Source organism: Cynara cardunculus, assembly GCF_001531365.2.
Source record: "Cynara cardunculus var. scolymus isolate 2C chromosome LG 8, CcrdV1, whole genome shotgun sequence".
NCBI lineage: Eukaryota > Viridiplantae > Streptophyta > Magnoliopsida > Asterales > Asteraceae > Cynara > Cynara cardunculus.
In genome coordinates this window covers 21,707,959-21,726,953 of record NC_037535.1, presented here as the reverse complement: position 1 = coordinate 21,726,953, position 18,995 = coordinate 21,707,959, and the positions used below count along the sequence as shown (strand labels likewise).

General features: G+C 35.0%; 3 protein-coding genes across 4 annotated transcripts; 2 read left to right on the top strand and 1 right to left on the bottom strand.

Moving 5' to 3' along the window:
- Positions 1–770: 770 nt before the first annotated feature.
- LOC112517018 lies at positions 771–4,602 on the top strand. 2 transcript variants are annotated; one of them, XM_025124312.1, is made up of 11 exons: positions 771–1,058; positions 1,285–1,345; positions 1,416–1,487; positions 1,557–1,673; positions 1,746–1,991; positions 2,361–2,692; positions 2,779–2,878; positions 2,965–3,024; positions 3,285–3,371; positions 3,450–3,578; positions 4,092–4,602. In XM_025124312.1, the coding sequence occupies exons 1-11, from the start codon at positions 1,033–1,035 to the stop codon at positions 4,398–4,400; spliced, it is 1,539 nt and encodes a 512-aa protein (XP_024980080.1). In that variant the 5' UTR covers positions 771–1,032; the 3' UTR covers positions 4,401–4,602. The 2 variants fall into 2 exon arrangements, with proteins under 2 accessions (XP_024980080.1, XP_024980079.1); XM_025124311.1 differs by having other exon boundaries at positions 771–1,070.
- An 817-nt stretch (positions 4,603–5,419) lies between these two features.
- LOC112517033 (plastid division protein PDV2-like) lies at positions 5,420–6,768 on the top strand. Its single transcript, XM_025124330.1, has 2 exons — positions 5,420–5,675; positions 5,854–6,768. Exons 1-2 carry the CDS (start codon positions 5,454–5,456, stop codon positions 6,493–6,495), a joined length of 864 nt encoding a protein of 287 aa, XP_024980098.1. The 5' UTR covers positions 5,420–5,453; the 3' UTR covers positions 6,496–6,768.
- Positions 6,769–6,836: 68 nt separating this feature from the next.
- On the bottom strand, positions 6,837–7,839 carry LOC112517034. Its single transcript, XM_025124331.1, has one exon. The coding sequence runs from the start codon at positions 7,609–7,611 to the stop codon at positions 6,847–6,849; it is 765 nt and encodes a 254-aa protein (XP_024980099.1). The 5' UTR covers positions 7,612–7,839; the 3' UTR covers positions 6,837–6,846.
- Positions 7,840–18,995: the final 11,156 nt, after the last annotated feature.

Sequence of the window (18,995 nt, the reverse complement as noted above, 5' to 3'; positions counted from 1 at the left end):
TGATTTCTATTTTGGGGAACCAACTTGCACCTGATTTCTATTTTGGGGAACCAACTTGCAAAATAATTATAAAAAAATAATTAAAATTCGTTTTTTTTTCAAAAATTAATGCAATAAAATCTATTTTTTTATTTCAAATATTGTTTTTCTAAATTCAGATATCAAATTGAAGATTTTTTCAAAAAAAATCCAAATTACCACAATAAAAATTATTTTTTACTAATGCAATAAAAATCAATTTAATAGAAAAAATTAATTGATACAATAAAAAATAAATATTAAATAACATATTCAAGATTTTTATATCTAATCAATCCGTATCAATATTAAAATTTAAATCAAATTTGGTAAATCAAACCAAAGGTTTGATAGAGACCCTTAAATTACATGTTACCTGTTCAACAGATTAACCAGACCCTTAAATAAATAAAATGTTTGATATAGACCCTAAATTATAATTTTAAAAATTGATTCCCCAAAATAAAAATCAGATGAAAGTTGGTTTCATTTTGATGCAATTTTCCCAATTGAATTTCTTCAATAATGTGTCAAATTTTAGGAATTGGATTTACTTCTTTTGATGCCAAAAAATAAAAGCCAACACTTTGCAAAAGGCGCATACACAAAGGTCGCATCACTTTCGGAAGACCTCACTAGTGGAAAAATATTTGGATTTTATTCGACTCTAAAAAGACCTCAAAAATGGAAAATGGAGGAATATGACACACATGGGCTGCCATTTTTACAGGGGATATGAAATCCCAATCAGAGATTTTAGGGTTTGAATGATCAGTGATTTAGAGAACCGCCATTTGGTTTCTTATAAAATCGTAATTTGGTCTAAGATTTTGGGAATCAATGAGGGTTGAGGGTTTACTCTGTTTCATAGGGTTTCCTCTGTTCTTGATGAACTTCAATTTTGTGTTCATTCTTGAAGTTGTGATTTCGAGATTACGTGGTCTTTTTTGCGGGTAATGATGTTTTATTAAAGTGGGTCCATCACCAATACTCCTGTTTATTTTTGAAGCAAGCATGGAATCATTTGGTTCAAGGAGCAGGTGCTGTAAGAGGTGTTCTTCACATGTTTTGTAATTGTGCACGCATGCTGTTTGATGATATTACTCACTGACCTCCTTTGAAAATGGGAGTCTTAGCAACAATCTAAGTTTCAAAAAGATCGCGTTTTTCTGTTTATAATTGAAATTTTATTTTTTATGCATTTATCAACTTATAGTCAAATGCCCACATCCAAATTGAACCGAATTTTGTTCTATTAATTGACAGTGAGCAAAAGATATATGAAGATTTGAACACAGTTTTCACAGCTCCTGAGCATCTGAAAATGGTGGGATTTCTTGATTTGTTAGTATTACAATCCATGTGAGTCTAGATTTTACCATTAACTTGTTCAATAGTCAATGGAACAGGTAAGGAATCGCGAAGAACGAAGCCAATTTGAAAGCACTCAAGATTCACTAAAGAAAGAGGTATAAAAATCAGATTTTTATCAGAACTATTTCATGTTCAATCATCATCCACTCGAAATCTTTTTGCAGATTCTACAACTTCAAAGGGAACTCAAGGATCAGTTCATAACACGCAGAGAATTGGAGAAAACAACGGTTAATCGACCTCTTTTACATGATCCCATCGATAATGATTCACTTCCAAAGGTAAAACTCACAATGCCCATATGTTAATCAAGATTCTCGTTGTTTTAAGGTCGTTTTTTGCCTGCTTATCAGCCTGCTCACGATCTGATCAAAGAGATATCGATACTAGAATTTGAAGTTAAGCATTTGGAGACGTATCTTCTGTCACTGTATCGTAAAGCTTTCCAAGAATATGCAAATCCAGTCTCAAGGGAACCAAATGAAGAATCTTATGTTCATAGAAGCCACTCTTCGCTTTCTTTAAGAACAGATCCTCTCGAAAAAATTGTTCATGAAGCTCTGGATTCATACCATTCATTGCCATTAGCAATGCTAGAGGTAACTTAGCAAATAATTGATCTTTATAGCTCAGGTCTCTGATTCAAAGATCAAATCTTGAGGGGCATGTTCAAATGTGAACCGTAAATATCTTGAGAACTGGGAACCAATTTTTAGATAGTTATTCACAATGAATAACCCTGAATAATCATGAATATCATGTATTTTCATTATTCATGATATCATGCATTTTCATTGTAAAATCTTTCACGGCATTCATGAATAGTTTTCATTATTCAAGGTTATTCATAATGAATAATACATGAAATAGTTAGTTCTCCGGTTCTCAAAATATTTAAGGTTCTCATTTGAATCTACCCCTACAACTTGAATTCTGGTATCAATTTGTTGTTGTTTACCAATTACCAGCGTGCTACGGATGAATCCAAGCATCATGATACCGGTATGTCTGCCAATCGGCTTTCTGAGGAGATGGTTAAGTGCATCTCCGCTATATACTGTCAAATTGCCGATCCACCCTTATTCAACCATGGCTGCCTTCCGTCACCTAGTGATTCTTCACCACGAGACCAGTTTGTGATGTGGAGCCCACAATGCGAAGGCGAAACAACATGGGTACATGATCATTCTGAAGCGTCAATGGAGTTTAGTGAATCTTGCTTCGATGTGGTTGAGGTGCACGGTATTTGCAAGGATTCTAAGAGACCGAGTAATGTTGAACATAAAGAAAGGATCTTTCGGTGAGTATCAGACACCCTTTGAGTTTCTAAATGGAACCCATCTCTGTTTCGTGCCTAATCTTGCAAAAAACGCAATCTTTTTACAGGTCTCTTGTTTCTCAGTTGGAACAGGTTGATCCTAGAAACTTGAAGCCCGAGGAAAAACTCGCTTTCTGGATCAATGTTCATAATGCGCTCGTGATGCATGTAAAAATCTCGAAATTCATTGAAATTTCTGCTTGGATTGTTATGTGATTTGAGAAACTTGATTCATTTTAACGCTCATTTTATAGGCATTCTTGGTTTATGGAACTCCACACGGTGCCTTGAAGCGCATCTCTTTAGTCATGAAGGTAAACCTAGATATCCCCCTAGAAACTGGTCAAACGTAATCTTGCGAGAACGGACTCAACTGGCAAATAGAGGCTAGACCTTGGGGTTCCTCCCATAAGGTAGTCAGTTCGAGTCTCCTCAGAGCCACTAGGGATTTTCCTGGCTGTTATTTTCAGGGCCACTGGGGATTTTTCTGGCTGTTTTAGGGCCACTGGAACAATTATCCCAAAAAAACTAGTTGAATGCGCGATAATCTGCAACTTATTTATACATGTTTCAGGCTTCTTATAACATAGGCGGTCATATCATCAGTGTCGGTGATATCCAAAGACCGATACTGGGTTGCAGGCTGCCTCGGCCAGGACAAGTAAGTTTAGTCAATCATCGGAGATCTTTGTGTTTGTATGGTTCTCAATGAAGCTAACTTACACTTTTTCGCTTGTAGTGGCTTCAATCTTTGCTATTTCCGAAACAAACGTCCAAATCCAAAGATGCACTAAAAGACTACGCCATCGATCATCCGCAGCCTCTCTTATACTTTGCACTTTCGTCTGGAAACCATTCCGATCCCATGGTACACGAGATTGATTCGTTGAATTCTTGATCAATCATCGGTATCTTGTTTCTTCATTTTCCTAATAAAGTATTCAACGAGACTTTAAATTTATAACACCAAAAATTGTTTGTACCATCCAAAGACGTTACAATAAGTTGTTATGACAAAGTTAAACGACCTAACAAGCTCTATTGACAAAGTTGGACAACTTAACAGGGTACAAAGTAAATCGTCTTATTAACCATGACACTTTCGAAAAATATCATATATATGACACTTTTCAAAAGCGTCATACAAAAAAGACTAACAAGACAATTTACTTTTATCTCGTTGTCCAAACTTCATTTATAGAACTTGTTCGGACGCCTAATTTTGTCATAACAACTTATTATAACGTCTTTAGGAGACGATTTTTGGTCCTCTAAAATTAGAGTCCCGTTAAGTACCCTGTTAGGACTAATGCACGTTCTAAAAACCCCATTTGGTTGTAGTACTGGTATCTTTTTTTCCTTCATGTTTACGTTATTTTAGGTGCGAATCTACACGCCGAAGAGCGTTTTTCAGGAGCTTGAAGTGGCGAAAGAAGAGTACATCCATACGAACTTTAGAATACCGAAAGGGAAAAGACTATTTCTCCCAAAACTTGTGGAATTGTATGCGAAAGATTCGAGTTTGTGCACAAACGGGTTGATGGACATGATCGAACATTCTGTCCCTGAGTTTTACATGAGGAGCTTCAAATTGATTCGAACAGGGAAATCTTCGAAGAAAATCGAGTGGGTCCCACATAACTTCGGTTTTCGCTATCTAATTCCCTCGGAACTTCGTGTAAACGTTTGAGATTGTTTCGTGGGTTTGGAGATGCATCTTTTGGTTCGAATGATTTCTAAGTTGGTTTAGGTTTCTCTTGCATACGTAAATTTTGATAGCAAGAGATCGAACATGAATTGCATAACGTGAATGTGTCCATTGCAAGCACTTTTTAAACGATTGAAATTTTCTACGTATATTATGTTGGTGATTTGTATCACTAATACCATTCAAGTGTAATGGGATTAATTTGTTTACCAATATAATCATGATAAATATCGAACAAGTAAGGAAGGTGCGGAGTGCACATTTGTTTGAGTTTATTTTGATTCAGGGGCGAAGCCTTTAAACGACGGGGGTTCGGGGGTAGCGCCCCCGGTGGCGGGTCCAAGGGGCAGATCCCCTGGCTGGGGTCGAAAATTGCTTTGTGAAAAAATGCTTCAAAAATCTGAATTTGAAATTTCAAACCCGGTTTTTTAAACCCGGTTTAGTGTTCAAAAACTACCTTTTTTGACAGTTTTCGAATTCAATTTCGAATTGGTCATTTTGATTTGGAAAAGGTACACAGATTCATAACATTTTTCGATTCTCTGTTTGAAAACACTGAATTTTATTCTATTGAAATTTCGATTGTACCATCAAAATACTTCAATCTGAAAGTGTTACACAACTTTCAGTGGAATCCAAACAATCGAAAACCATAATTTCTAACATATTGACTTATTCTGATGTGGCACCGGTAATAAACACTTTTGAGTGTTTGGATAAACAACTTATTACGGTGTCAAACCGGTAATAAGGAGTTTTTGAAGAAGTTAAATCCTTCTGACTTGTAATAAATTAATAAGTGCTATTGTAGAAAAACATAAGTTGTTTCAAATAAGCAATCCCAAACACCCCTAAAAATCGTTTATTACCAATATCACACCGAAATATGTCGATAATTTATTTTTATAAGCAATTCAAACAGCGGAAGTGGGTCGTCTATCGCTGTTCAGAAATCATCTGAATCACTTGTATCCTTAAAAGCCCTAATTTTGGCGCTCTTTGTACAAAAACCCTATCAACCACAACGCCAGATAAATGGATGAAGAAGGTATCGTTTTGGTGCTTGCTCGAGCGTCGGAGCTTCGGTCCAAGATCACCAATTGCATTCACAATGCATCATCCATTACTACTAATGATCATGCCACAAATCAGGAGGAAGGAGCAGATGATAAAGAAGAAGCGGAAGAAGAAACCGAGAGCCTTTTGAACATTCGCGATTCCCTCGAGGCTCTCGAGGCTCAACTTTCTTCTCTGCAGGTGTGTGTTAATTCAATTGAATTTGAACCGGATTTCATTTAAACCCTAAAATTTTCTATTTGTGACGTCAAACCATGTAACTTTTCACTGTAAAAGTGTACGGATTTTGTTGCAAATTTAAGTGTTGTTTCAAACTCCCTGCCACTTACCATATATCCGTAATCTGTACTTGTTTCAGGCATTACAACAGCAGCAATGGTATGAAAAGGAAGCATCCCTTGCCGAGATTGATTGTAGTCGCAAAAAGTTGTTACAGAAGCTAAAGGCGTACAAAGGTGAGGATTTGGATGTCATACATGAAGCTACCGCTTTTGCTAGCTCAACAGTAGAGAAGGAAAACAGCGATCTTCTTCTTCCTCCTTATCCAAGTCGCCCTTCTTCCTCCCTTGCCTCTGACAATGGTTACTTATCACATTTCTCTTTAACACCCAAAATCCCTCAAAGTGAGGGCACAATTGACCTTCCAGCAGGTGAAGCAAAGGGTACTCTCCACCAATCAGAGCGCAGAAGCTCATCAAAAGGATTGAGACAAATTATTGGTGCAGCTGCAAAGATGGCATTTACCCTTGTTGGTTTTATAGCTGTTCTGCAGTTGTCTGGTTTTGAACCCAGACTGAGTAGAAGAGGGGGCGAATCAAAGGTTTTTGGCATGTCTAGAGAACAAGGGAATGACGAAAATACAGAAATGATGGTTGAGTGTCCACCTGGCAAGGTTTTGGTTGTTGAAAATGGTGAAACTCGATGCCTTGTGAAAGAAAGAGTGGAACTTCCATTCAAATCTGTTGTTACAATACCTGACGTAAATTATGGGTATGGGTAAATTATGCCAGAAATTTTGGAAATACAACTTTTTACAGAGGATTAAGAAGCTCTGCTTATGACTCATGGAATGTTGCGAAGAAAGAGTGCTGGTGGAGGTTAGATTATTCCCAAGGTAATCTTCTCTAAAAATGCACACACACACACACACAAACATTGATCGCATGTGCAAAGTTTGTGCCACCCAAATGAACTTATGTGATGATGGGTCAATTTGCTCATTGTCGATTAGGGAGTTGGAAATTCGGAGGTTTGATATGCATAGTTCTTTTTGGATCATTTGTATGACATCTTTCGGTAACTACATGATTTAGAGAAGAGATAACATGGTCTAGTGACTTAAGTATACACTTTATTTTGACATTAAAGCACCAACAACACCAGCAATTAGAGTCGTAGGATCACCAAGAACTGCTGATATCACAAACTGTACAGCTAAACCAGCAATCTGACAGCATTTCTTCATTTTCCCTTTACGCTTTTTGTCCCTCCGATGGTAACTCTGTAGTGTTCCCTTCAAGTTAGGAATTGTGGTCTCCAGTGTCCAACTTTGCCCGTACGTACCACCACTGTAATCACCATTCTCCCCATCCCTGACCGCACCATAATATATATCGTGCCAACTCTCCACCAGCATCTCCTTTGCACACGCCACGTGCAAGTTGTACTTCTTGCATGTTGACCTATAGCTCCAGCTTCGTCCTTTCCTACCACATCTGTGGCAAGCGGACCCCACTTTCCGGCACAAGTACAACTTGACCTCACCATCATCCAACATGGTTGGGAGCTTCGCACAACACGGGTGGAGGTCAAACCCGCATGCCTTGCAGTGGTAGACGAACCCAGAGATGTCCTTCTCGCATGCATTGCAGTAACGGGGTACTGAGCCTGGTGGGATGGCAAGGAACTGGAAGGAGCACTTGGTGTAAAAAGGGTGGGAGATGGAAGGGGGCGAGAGAGCACAATGAACGTGCAAGTCGTAGTTGCATGCGGTGCACTTGTAGTTGGACCCTATCCCAGCTTCCTTGCATCCATCGCACTTGAATGGGACTCGGGTGTAGTCGTATCTGAGCCCGTGTTCAGGATGGCTGAAGTGAGAAATTTCATTGTATTTCATGGTTAAGTGCAAGTTTTTGAAAGGTAGATGGTAGGAAAATAAAGAATTAGATGGTGGGGTGATCCATTTATAAAGGTAGAACCTTAGGCTTGTGTGTTCCTTTAAAGGGATAATAACTAGCACCCTTTGTAGAGTTTGTTATTTTCTTTTTTGGAAGGGTATCCCAGACTCATCTCAGTAAAAACGACTATAAAACATCAGTTATGATAAACTCAGTGTTCAGATTTGTTGTGGACCTCGGGAATCGAACGGAGGGCGACATGTAGGAGAGAGTGAGACCCTCATCAAAAAAGGTAACTGGAAATATGATGCTTTGCAGGATGAGGTAGCTTAGCTTGTTAATATGAATTGGGAGTTGGCAAAGTGTGAAGCAAACATCATTTTCATTCTCATTTTCTTTAACTTGGAGACTTGTAGAATCAACTAAAAGCATGGCTTCATGTATACCTTCATATCAAGTCTTTAAAGTTAGGAAAGTTATGACTATACTTTTAAACATCATCACTCTCTCTTAGGGGTTGTTTGGCAATTGCTGAATGATTTGGTACATAATGATTAAGAGACTCTCATGATATAGTGCAAAATGAAATATAATTGTTTGATAATTGTGTATAATGAAATGAGGGCTCTTAATGGTTAAGGGATATCTATAATACAAAATCATTCAGAGGGTTTTAGAATCATCAAGAGGCAGACTTTTTTTTTTGCCAAACAAGATTCACCTCTTAACGATTCAGAGGTTGCTTCTTAATGGAACTATTAAGAGGTAAACAAACGACCTCTTACATGTTAAGTTTATGCCAAATGTCATTTAGAATGATGTAACATTATAGGAAGGTTAAAATAAGAAAAGCTTACTTGTTCAGTCCACAGGTAAAAATAAGATTTCCAGAAACTGATAAAGTAATATTTCTATTTATTCGTCAAAAGAAATGTCCTTTTTGAAGCAAATACGAGTAAGGGGCTGTTTGACAGTTGTTGAATAATTTAGTGCAGAATAGTTAAGAGGTCAGAATGGTTGAGAGGGTCAGAATGGTTAAGTGCTGAATGAAATAATGTTGTTTGGTAACTGTTCTCTGAATGACAATAAATTACCATTTTAACCCTCTCTAACAAAAACCCATTATTCCATTTTAACCTTCATTTTTTGCCCTCATCGATGGCTTCAATCTGTGAATCATCATCGAGAATCATCATCCGATGAATCATCGAGAATCATCTAAACCCTAAACTAAATTCTTGCCCTTGTTCAAGACCGGCGACGAGAGGGTGGGGGAGGAGCTGTGAAGACCGGCGATGTGTTACCTTCACCGTTAGGGCTCAATCGATCGATAGGGTTTGCAACTCGATTTGTTAGGGAAAGACGGTGAACAGAAGAACGAACGATCGTGGGGGATGCGATGGTGGAGGTGAAGATACAGAGATGCAGAGCAGAGATGCGTGAAGAGCGCGGCTGGAAAAGAGGGGTGGGAAGGGTAACCGGCGATGGCGATGGCGACCGGCGATGGCAACCGGCGATGGCAACCGGCGATGGCGACGTGCGTGAAGAGAGGGGTTGGGAAGAAGGGGTGGGAAGGGTAGACTTGGAAAAATAGATGTCTGAATGGTTTAGTGGTACCCTAGATGCAAAATGGTTAAGAGGGGGATTGTGACCATTAAGAGGTTGGCTCTTAATGTCACCATTAAGAGCCAAACAAACAGCCCCTAAATGATTCATATGTGAATAATTAGTAAAAGGTAGGTAGTCGAATTAACGTACATTGAATAATTTATTTTGTATGTTTTCAATTTTTTTGTCTTTTTTAATTGAATTATTTATATAATATTATTGAAATTAAAAAATAAAAACCTTAAATTGCCCCAAAATAAACAATGATTTTCTTGCCGGGATCACTCCAAACGAGTATATTATGTCCATCCCCTTCTCAATTAGAAAATTTACGGTGATCATTTGCGGGCCTTGGTCGAGCCTAACTTGTTTTTTTTGTCCAGCGAGCCTAATATTGTAAATCTAAGCTATTTTTTTTGGGCTTGATAACTTGTCATTGTCTGTCCTATAAACGGGCCGGGCTTGTCCACAGGTTAACGGGCCTAAAAAGTGTAACTTTTAATTAACACAATGTGGAACCAAAAAGTAAAAGAAAAACACAGTTGCAATTAAAACTTTAAGCAATTATTGACTCTATCCATTGTTGATCGATTAGAGCTTTTGACATAAAAGATGCTAACAAAGGTAACATAAAGTCTTTTGGGTTCTTTAAGAGGAAAAAAACCCAACACATTTGTAACTCTAAAAAATTCTTTTTCAAATTATTTTTAATGATTTTAACTTCTCATTACTAAGATTTAAAAAAATATTTCAACTTCTTTTTAAACTTTTTCTTATTAAATTTTTGCAAATTATATATTACAGAGTAAAATATTTCTTAAATAAAAATGATATATTACTTTTGAGATAATTATTTAGTTTGTAAAAAATATAATACTTTTTATTTTATTTTATTTTATTAACCGAAATACATGTTTTATAAACTTTTTTTTAAATGTTAGTAAGATAAATTATATTTTACAAGTTATTTTTTAATATTATTATATTAAAGAAAAAATTAAAAAAATTTAATTGATTTAATACATGTGTCCAGTAAAATTTTGGTAAAAGAGCATAACAATTTTTATTTTCATTTAAAAAAATATTTTTAAAAATGTTAATGAGATATTTTGTGTGTTTAATAGTTTTTTTAATATTGATATATTAAGAATAATTTAGAAATTTTCTGATCCATATAATATATATATTAAACAATAGTAAAATCAAAATTTTTTTATGGGGAAAAGGTTAATGGCCATTGTACGCATCATAGGGAGGAAGATGGGATCCACTAATTTATTTTTTCTTTTATAATTAAATTTGTAAGGATTTAATTATGATATTATATATATATATATATATATATATATATATATGTATACACTATAATATGATATTTATTAATCAATAAATTAATTTTTATTTTTATTTTTCTTAATTTATAAAAACAACATATTACATTAATTTCAAAATACATTACATTAATAAGATATTACATTAATTTTAAAATACATTACATAAACTACATTTAGTTTTAAATTATTTGGTGTTTAAGTATTTCATTTTCTAGCTTTGGTACTTTTTAACTGATGTATTTTAGTCTCGTACTTTTTATTAAATTTATTTTAATTTCGTTTCATTTTCATTTTAATTTTAATGTATTATTCCTTGTTTTTAGTAAATTTTTAAATTTGTTGGTAAAATTATATTTATAGATAATATATATATATATATATATATATATATATATATATATATGATGTGGAAATCCATTAAACTCATTAGAGTGTTATGGAGTGTGGATATAAAATGATAGAGTTGTATGGTGAGTGGAATGCTGATGTGGCAGTCCATGACACTCTGGTAGAGTGTCATGCACTGGAGATGCCCTAATGATAAATGACATGTCATCAAAATTTTACATATGGACATCCCATATGAAAAATGACATGACATGGAAACTTGGTAATTTGTATCATGTCACTTTAATTCAAATCAAAAGGTTACCCATTGCTATAATCTTGATTTTGAAAGACTAAATTTTTAGTTAAAATTTTGAATTAGAAACGTATAATAAATTCAGGTAAACATGTTTGATAATATGTACAATGTCTAAATAATAAAATATTAAAACTAAGAGTACAATGTTGTAACGGGTAGTGGTGATGCTATGATAAAATAATTTTGAAAATATAATGTTTTAATAAGAAATGCAACGTCAACGGTATAGTACATCTCGACAACTTTATGTGGATATTGAAGTCACATGGAAACCTAGTATAATAAGTAAATTTAAATTAAAAAGCTACCCAATGCTATAATAGTTAAATTTTTCAAAGTACAATGTCCTAAAAAAAACTGAGAATACAATGCTATAACAAGAAGTTTTATAAAAGTCGCTATTACGTGCATTTTGCTAAAAAAATCCATCAACCCCACCAGTTGCATCAGGGTTGATGGTTCAATAAAACAAGAAGCAAATAAAAAGGTAAAATGATTATTTTATAATTCAAACAGTTTATTCAACATAATAAATAAATAACATTTTTATATAATTTACTAATTTTATAGACTCGTACAAATTTTTGACAGACGATGATACAACTGTTTCTAATCTTGACCAAATATCGAGAAACCAGTTGGAAGACTCTTCTATCATGATTATCAAGTCATAAGAATGACGATATCATGTGGTGTTCAAAAAGGTGTGTTGATATGGTGTAAGACATATCTCCATCATTATGATGAGGTCTTTCACTGTTTCTGTAAGACGTGGCTCACAGAAATATCATCGTCTAATTGAATAACAACATATATTTATATATATAATTACACATAAATTTGTCGCCTTATGTTATGGTTTAAAGAAGGCGACATTGTCGTGACGCTAATTTGGACCTTGATGTTTATGTCGAAAATAGCATTTGAAATTGTCGGCATTGAATTCCAAAATCATTTTGTTAAGGGTAGGCATGTTTATTCAACAATGTGTTTGCAAAATCTTTAGCTCATCCATGGTTTTTTTTGTAAGGGTGTCCGGGCCAAAGCCCGACTAATCCCTGGCAATTTTGGAGGCTAAGCATGGCCCCACTTAAATGTCGCCAACACTCCCCTCCTAGGGCTCGAACTCGGGTTCATGACTATGTCATGCTCAAGCCTTTACCACTAGGCTGGAAGGTCTTTGACAACTCATCCATGGTTGATTTCCAAATTAAGGTAAGTTACAATTTTATTTTATATAAAGAGGAGCTATATACACATTTAGGAAGATTTTGGAGCTAATTTGAAACTTACATTTTAACACTTTTAGTCAGGGATGAACCCATAATTTTTTTCAAACGGTGACACCATATAATTATAAAAATATGGTTTTTATAGGATCGATGCGTCTTCATCTTTTGAAAACGATTAATATATACCCAAAAATAATTACAAAAAAATATAGTTTTTATAGAATTGCAAAACAACTCCTAAATTTGCCATCGGCGTGTCTTCATCTTTTGGAGACGATCGATGAAATCTTCATTTTTAACATTATTATGTGCTTCCTTTTCTATGACACAAATGAGGGCAAAATTCAAAGTCATCACCAATTCGATTATGTAAATCTGTCTTGACAAGCTTAATCGCCGAAAAGCATTTTTCAACAGTAGAAGTTGCAACATGCAAAAACAGTATTAGCTTCAATAAACGGTAGATTAAAAGATGAGAAATATTTTTTCTTGTTGCCACCATCAATCTGGGGAGGTCGGCAATGCCGTTTAAATTGGCAAATCTGACATCACTATAAACAGAATGATAGTAGATGTCAAGTTCGTGCTCAAGAATGATCTTTTCCTTGTATTCAAAATCACGTGGATACATCTGACTCAACTTCAATAGGCTTGATTTGTTAAACTGAGAAAATGAATTGCGTGAATTCAAAGTTGCCATATTTTGAAGCAAGTCGGTGCTTATCTTACAAAAACGATCACCAAACTCTCGAATCTGCATATCCAAAAGAGTGTTGAATATTATCATAGTTATAATAATGTTGATTGTTAATGTTCATCATTTTACTTGTATTAACATGGCCTTCGGCCATGTCCAACTTGACAATCTTATGTTTATCACAGAAAGAGTAGCATTTCTCCAAAACTTGATCAAACACATTTTCTCTCAACATTTATAATTGATCTTTGGTTGTTCCTATCAAATCAACAACTTCTAATATGTTTTCATCTTTCCTTTGAAGAGCTTGAGACAATGAATTTGTTAACACTAAGATGGTTGATATTAAGTGCATATAAAACACATTCAAATGTCTTGAAATATGATAAAAGACCTTTTGCTTGAAACCGACTAACTCTATTATCACCATCATCTTCAACATTCAAGCACCTTTATAACCTCTGGAAACAAAACAATCAAAACTCATGCCTGTTTTAAGATGAGAATTCCATCATGTATCCCCAGCTCGTACAAAAGAAATCTCTCCGTTTAACCCCTGGCCAGCCTCAATTTTGTCATTTCCAATTTTTTTTCTTGAATTCTATCTTTGTGACTTGCTCGTAGCATATCCATTCGTTTGCAAGAAGAGTTTATCACAATAACAACCAAGGCAAGCAAATCAAAGAAATCCTTAACACCATCGTGTTTTTTTGTAACCGCCACAACTACTAACTGAAGTTGATGGGCAAAACAATGTGTACAAAATGTCGAGTTATTATCACTCAAGATCAAAGCTTTCAATCCATTAAACTTACCACTCATAGTGTTAGCACCGTCATAACCTTGTCCTCTTACCTATTTTAAAGATAAATTTATCTCTTTAGCCATAGATCAAATGATATACTTAAGACTTAAACCAAATAAATTATTAATAAACCTTTTTACCTTTGTGAAAAACTCAATCCATGTTCTACAAATCAAGCATCCAGGGCAGATTTAAGACTTAAAGCAGATGTATCCATCACATGAACAATGTCAAGAAATCTTTCCCGAACAACTTTGACTTTGTCAACAAACCTCAAAACCACGACCATTTATTCTTTTCTAGAGACATCGCTAGACTCATCCACAACAAAGTAAATACATCATCACCAATTTCTCCAATAATGGATTTCAACACTTCTTCTACAAAGCAAGTAACAAGATCTTTTTAAATCTTTATAGATGTCATTTGATTGTTCTTCGGGGCATTTTGTAATATAACATTTTCAGTATCACCATTTGTTTTTCGATTGACTTTAAAGTCCCCAAGAAAAGCCCTTTATACATAGACTTTTTCGACTCGTTGCCACGAAATGGTAAAACATTCTCCAACAAGTATCTACAAACTTCAATGGAAGCATTTAATCGCATGTGATACTCAGTCTTCATAAGTTCTGTTTGCTTATGGAGGGCAACAACAATTGATTGGTTTTGGTTAACCAAATCTTCACATTTTTAGGTGCTTTATGGTGAAAACTATCAACCTCACCCTCATGAAGCGTAAGTCTGTCTTTTTTACTCCAACCATTGAATCCCTCCGTCACAAATGCATCCCTCCCATGATTCTCACCTTGGTCTCTGAACAAGTAACAAGGCAAACAATATGCTCTATCTACTTTCACACTGTATTCCAACCATTGACAAGGCCCTATAACTTTGGTTGGAAAGTCGTGACCTCGTGGTTGACAAGGTCCCTTACCAACTATTTCCATCTAATTTCATCTCTTTGATTTGGGTTATAAGTTATAACTTTGGGTCTCTCTGATGGATCCCAAGGAAGATTGTTAACATTAATCACATTGTTGTTGGATGCATTATTACCGGTTGATAAAGTTTTTCATTCCAAAAGTTTTTTCATATCAAGTTATCAACACTAAATAATGAAGCAATGAACTGTAAAATGTAAATAAAATAATAAATAAACTAACAAGAAAACCGAGACAAAAAAAACCAAAGAATCAACGTTTATCACAATTCACAATGAGTGCAAATTGGATGAGACAAACAGATGCGAGAGCGGAGAGAGATGAGTGCAAATCGGACGAGACGAAATCGGAAATCGAACGATTCTCGAGTTCGACCAGGTCTAGTAACGAATCAACTCACTTAAGACTCGATCAACTCACTTGCTACATTGTTATTTGGTCTTTGTTTTCAGATTTAGGTATCCATTTTTACTCTTGAATCTTGATTACTTGACTAGTTGATCAATACAATTTTACATCTAGTTCATTAGTAATTAGTTGTAGCTTAGTTGATGATGTTGATTAGATTACTCTTTACTCTTGATTACTTGTTCAATACAATTTTACATTTTAGATTACTCATTGTGAATTTGTGAATTGTGATAAACGTTGATTCTTTAATGTTTTCGTCTCTGTTTTGTTGTTAGTTTATTTATTGTTTTATTTACATTTTTTAGTTCATTGTTTCATTACTTAGTTGTTGAAAACTTGATATGAAAAAACTTTTGAAACGAAAAGCTTCATCAACCGATAATAATGCATCCAACAACAACGTGATTAATGTTAACGATCTTCCTTGAGATCCATCAGAGAGACCCAAAATTATAACTTATAACCCAAATCAAAGAGATGAAATTAGATGGAAATACTTGGTAAGGGAGTCTTGTCAACCACAAGGTCACGAGCAAGACGGTTTGTTGTTACTTGGTTTGATCAATTTTAATGGTTGGAATACAGTGTGAACGTAGATACCACATTGTTTGTCTTGTTACTTGTTCAGAGACCAAGGTGGGAATCATGGAACGGATGCATTTATGACAGAGAGATTCAATAGTTGAGATAACTCATGAAGACCGAGTATCACATGCGATTGAATACTTCCGTTAAAGTTTGTAGATACTTGTTAGAGAATGCTTTACCCTTGGCAACCATGAGTCGGAAAAATCTATGTATATATGGTGATATTAAAAAAGTTACATTACAAAATATCCCGAAGAACAATCAAATTATATCTCCAAAGATTTAAAACAATCTTGTTACTTGTTTTGCAGAAAAAGAGTTAAAATCCATTATTAGAGAAATTGATGATGATGTAATTAGTTTGTTGTGGATGAGTCTAGCGATGTCTCTAGAAAAGAATAAACGGTCGTGGTTTTGAGGTTTGTTGACAAAGTCAAAGTTGTTCGGGAAAGATTTCTCGACATTGTTCATGTGATGGATACATCTGCTTTAAGTCTTAAATCTGCCCTGGATGCTTGATTTGTAGAACATGGATTGAGTTTCACAAAGATAAAAAGGTTTATTAATAATTTATTTGGTTTAAGTCTTAAGTATATCATTGGATCTTTGACTAAAGAAATAAATTTATCTTTAAAATAGGTAAGAAGACAAGGTTATGACGGTACTAGCAATATGAGTGGTAAGTTTAATGCATTGAAAACTTTGATCTTGAGTGATAATAACTCGGCATTTTATACACATTGTTTTGCCCATCAACTTCAGTTACTAGTTGTGGCGGTTGCAAAAAAAACACAACGGTGTTAACGATTTCTTTTGATTTGCTTGTCTTGGTTGTTATTGTGGTAAACTCTTCTTACAAACGAAAAGATATGCTACGAGAAAGTCACAAAGATAGAATTCAAGAAAAAAAATTAGAAATGACAAAATTAAAGCTGGCAAAGGGTTAAACCGAGAGATTTCCCTTGTACGAGCTGGAGATACATGATGGAATTCTATCTTAAAACAGTCATGAGTTTTTTTGTAAGGGTGTCTGGGCCAAAGCCCGACTAATCCCTGGCAAATTTGGAGGCTAAACATGGCCCCACTTAAATGTCGCCAACACTCCACTCCCAGGGCTCAAACTCGAGTTCATGACTATGCCATGCCCAAGCCTTTACCACTAGGCTGAAAGGTCTTTGACAACAGTCATGAGTTTCATTGTTTTGTTTCCAAAGGTTATAAATGTACTTGAATATGTCGAAGATGATGGCGATAATAAAGCTAGTTAGCTTCAAGCAAGAGATCTTTTATCATACTTCAAGACATTTGAATTTGTGTTTTATATGCATTTAATATCAACCATGTTAAGGTTAACAAATTCATTGTCTCAAGCTCTCTCAAAGGAAAGATGAAGACATCTTGAAAGTTGTTGATTTGATAAAAACAACCAAAGATCAATTATAAATGTTGAGAAAAAATATGTTTAATCAAGTTTTTGAGAAATGCTACTCTTTCTGTGATAAACATAAGATTCTCTAGTTGGATATGGCCAAAGGCCATGTTAATACAAGAAATTCAAGAAAAATGATGAACATTAACAATCAACATTACTATGACTATGATAATATTCAACACTGTTTTGGATATACAGATTCGAGAGTTTGGTGATTGTTTTTGTAGATAAACACCGACTTGCTTCAAAATATGGCAACTTTGAATCCACGCAATTCATTTCCTCAGTTTAACAAATCAAGCCTCTTGAAGTTGAGTCAGATGTATCCACGTGATTTTGAATACAAGGAAAAAATCATTCTTGAGCACAAACTTGACATCTACTATCATTATATTTATAGTGATTTCAGATGTGCCAACTAAAACGGCATTGCCGACCTCGCCAGATTGATGGTGGCAGCAAAAAAACATCTTCCTCATCTTTTAATCTACCGCTTATTGAAGATGCTTTTCGACTTAAACTAGACATATTGGTTTTGTCGTTTGCAACTGCTACGGTTGAAAGATGTTTTTCAACGATGAAGCTTGTCAAGACAGATTTACGTAATCAAATTGATGATGACGTTTTGAATTCTGCCATCATTTGTGCCATAGAAAAGAATGCACATAATAATATTAAAAATGATGATGTCATCAATCGTTTCCAAAAGATGAAGACATGCCGAGAACAAATTTTGAAGTTGTTTCTCAATTATATAAAAATCATACTTTTTGTAATTACTTTTAGGTATATATTTACCGTTTTCAAAAGTTGACCACACGTCAGGTACAAGTAGAGATGGCCAAAAACCAGTCTGGGGCCGGTCCCAATCGGTCCTCACCATTCTCATAACCGGCTATAACCGGTCCTGGCGTAACCGGTCCCGGTCTCGGTCGAAAATGATAGGACCGGTATAGGTACTTTATAACCGGTTATGGTCCGCCGGTCCCGGTCCCAACCGGTCCTTCATTAAAAAAATAAGATTTTTTATTTTATTTTTTTAATGATATATATTTTTAATACATTATAAAATTTACAATTAGGTCATTCAAATACACTTTAAAAATGCGTTTTAATATAATTAAAATTACGTTTTCTTATAAAAATACATTATAAAATTATTTAAAAATACATTTATTTATAAAATTAATTGAATTTTCGGGCCGGGCCGGTCCATAGTCGGTCCCATAACCGGTCTCACGAAACTACCAAAAACCTCAACCGGTCCCGATTTTCGGTCCCATAGCCGGTCCTTACTGGTTCCGGTCCCGGGCCGGTCCTTTGTCGGTCACGGTCCTCCGGCGGTCCCGGGCCGGGCCGGGCCGGGCCCATTTCGCCATCTCTAGGTACAAGTTTAGGATTGTTTATCATTCCTATAAAAACCATATTTTTTATAATTATTTTTTAATATATATTATATTAATTATATGTTGCCACCATTTGAAAAATATTCTGAATCCACGACGGAGGAATGATATGATGACATGTGACACCAATACCACTTAAACTGGTCAGTCCCTGCTTTTAGCAGCAAACTGAACCCTGGGATCCCCAATTTCCAAACACCACGATGATAATTCATCACATTTGATATTTGAGAATGGATGATCTAAGCACGCAGCAAACTGAACCCTAATATCCCCAATTT

Coding starts and splice junctions, on each gene's coding strand:
- LOC112517018 (XM_025124311.1), top strand. CDS start 1,033: ATGGAATCATTTGGTTCAAGGAGCAGGTGCTGTAAGAG. Junction 1,346..1,415: donor CTCCTGAGCATCTGAAAATG/GTGGGATTTCTT, acceptor CTTGTTCAATAG/TCAATGGAACAGGTAAGGAA. Junction 1,488..1,556: donor AAGATTCACTAAAGAAAGAG/GTATAAAAATCA, acceptor ATCTTTTTGCAG/ATTCTACAACTTCAAAGGGA.
- LOC112517033 (XM_025124330.1), top strand. CDS start 5,454: ATGGATGAAGAAGGTATCGTTTTGGTGCTTGCTCGAGCGTCGGAGCTT. Junction 5,676..5,853: donor CTCAACTTTCTTCTCTGCAG/GTGTGTGTTAAT, acceptor TACTTGTTTCAG/GCATTACAACAGCAGCAATG.
- LOC112517034 (XM_025124331.1), bottom strand. CDS start 7,611: ATGAAATACAATGAAATTTCTCACTTCAGCCATCCTGAACACGGGCTC.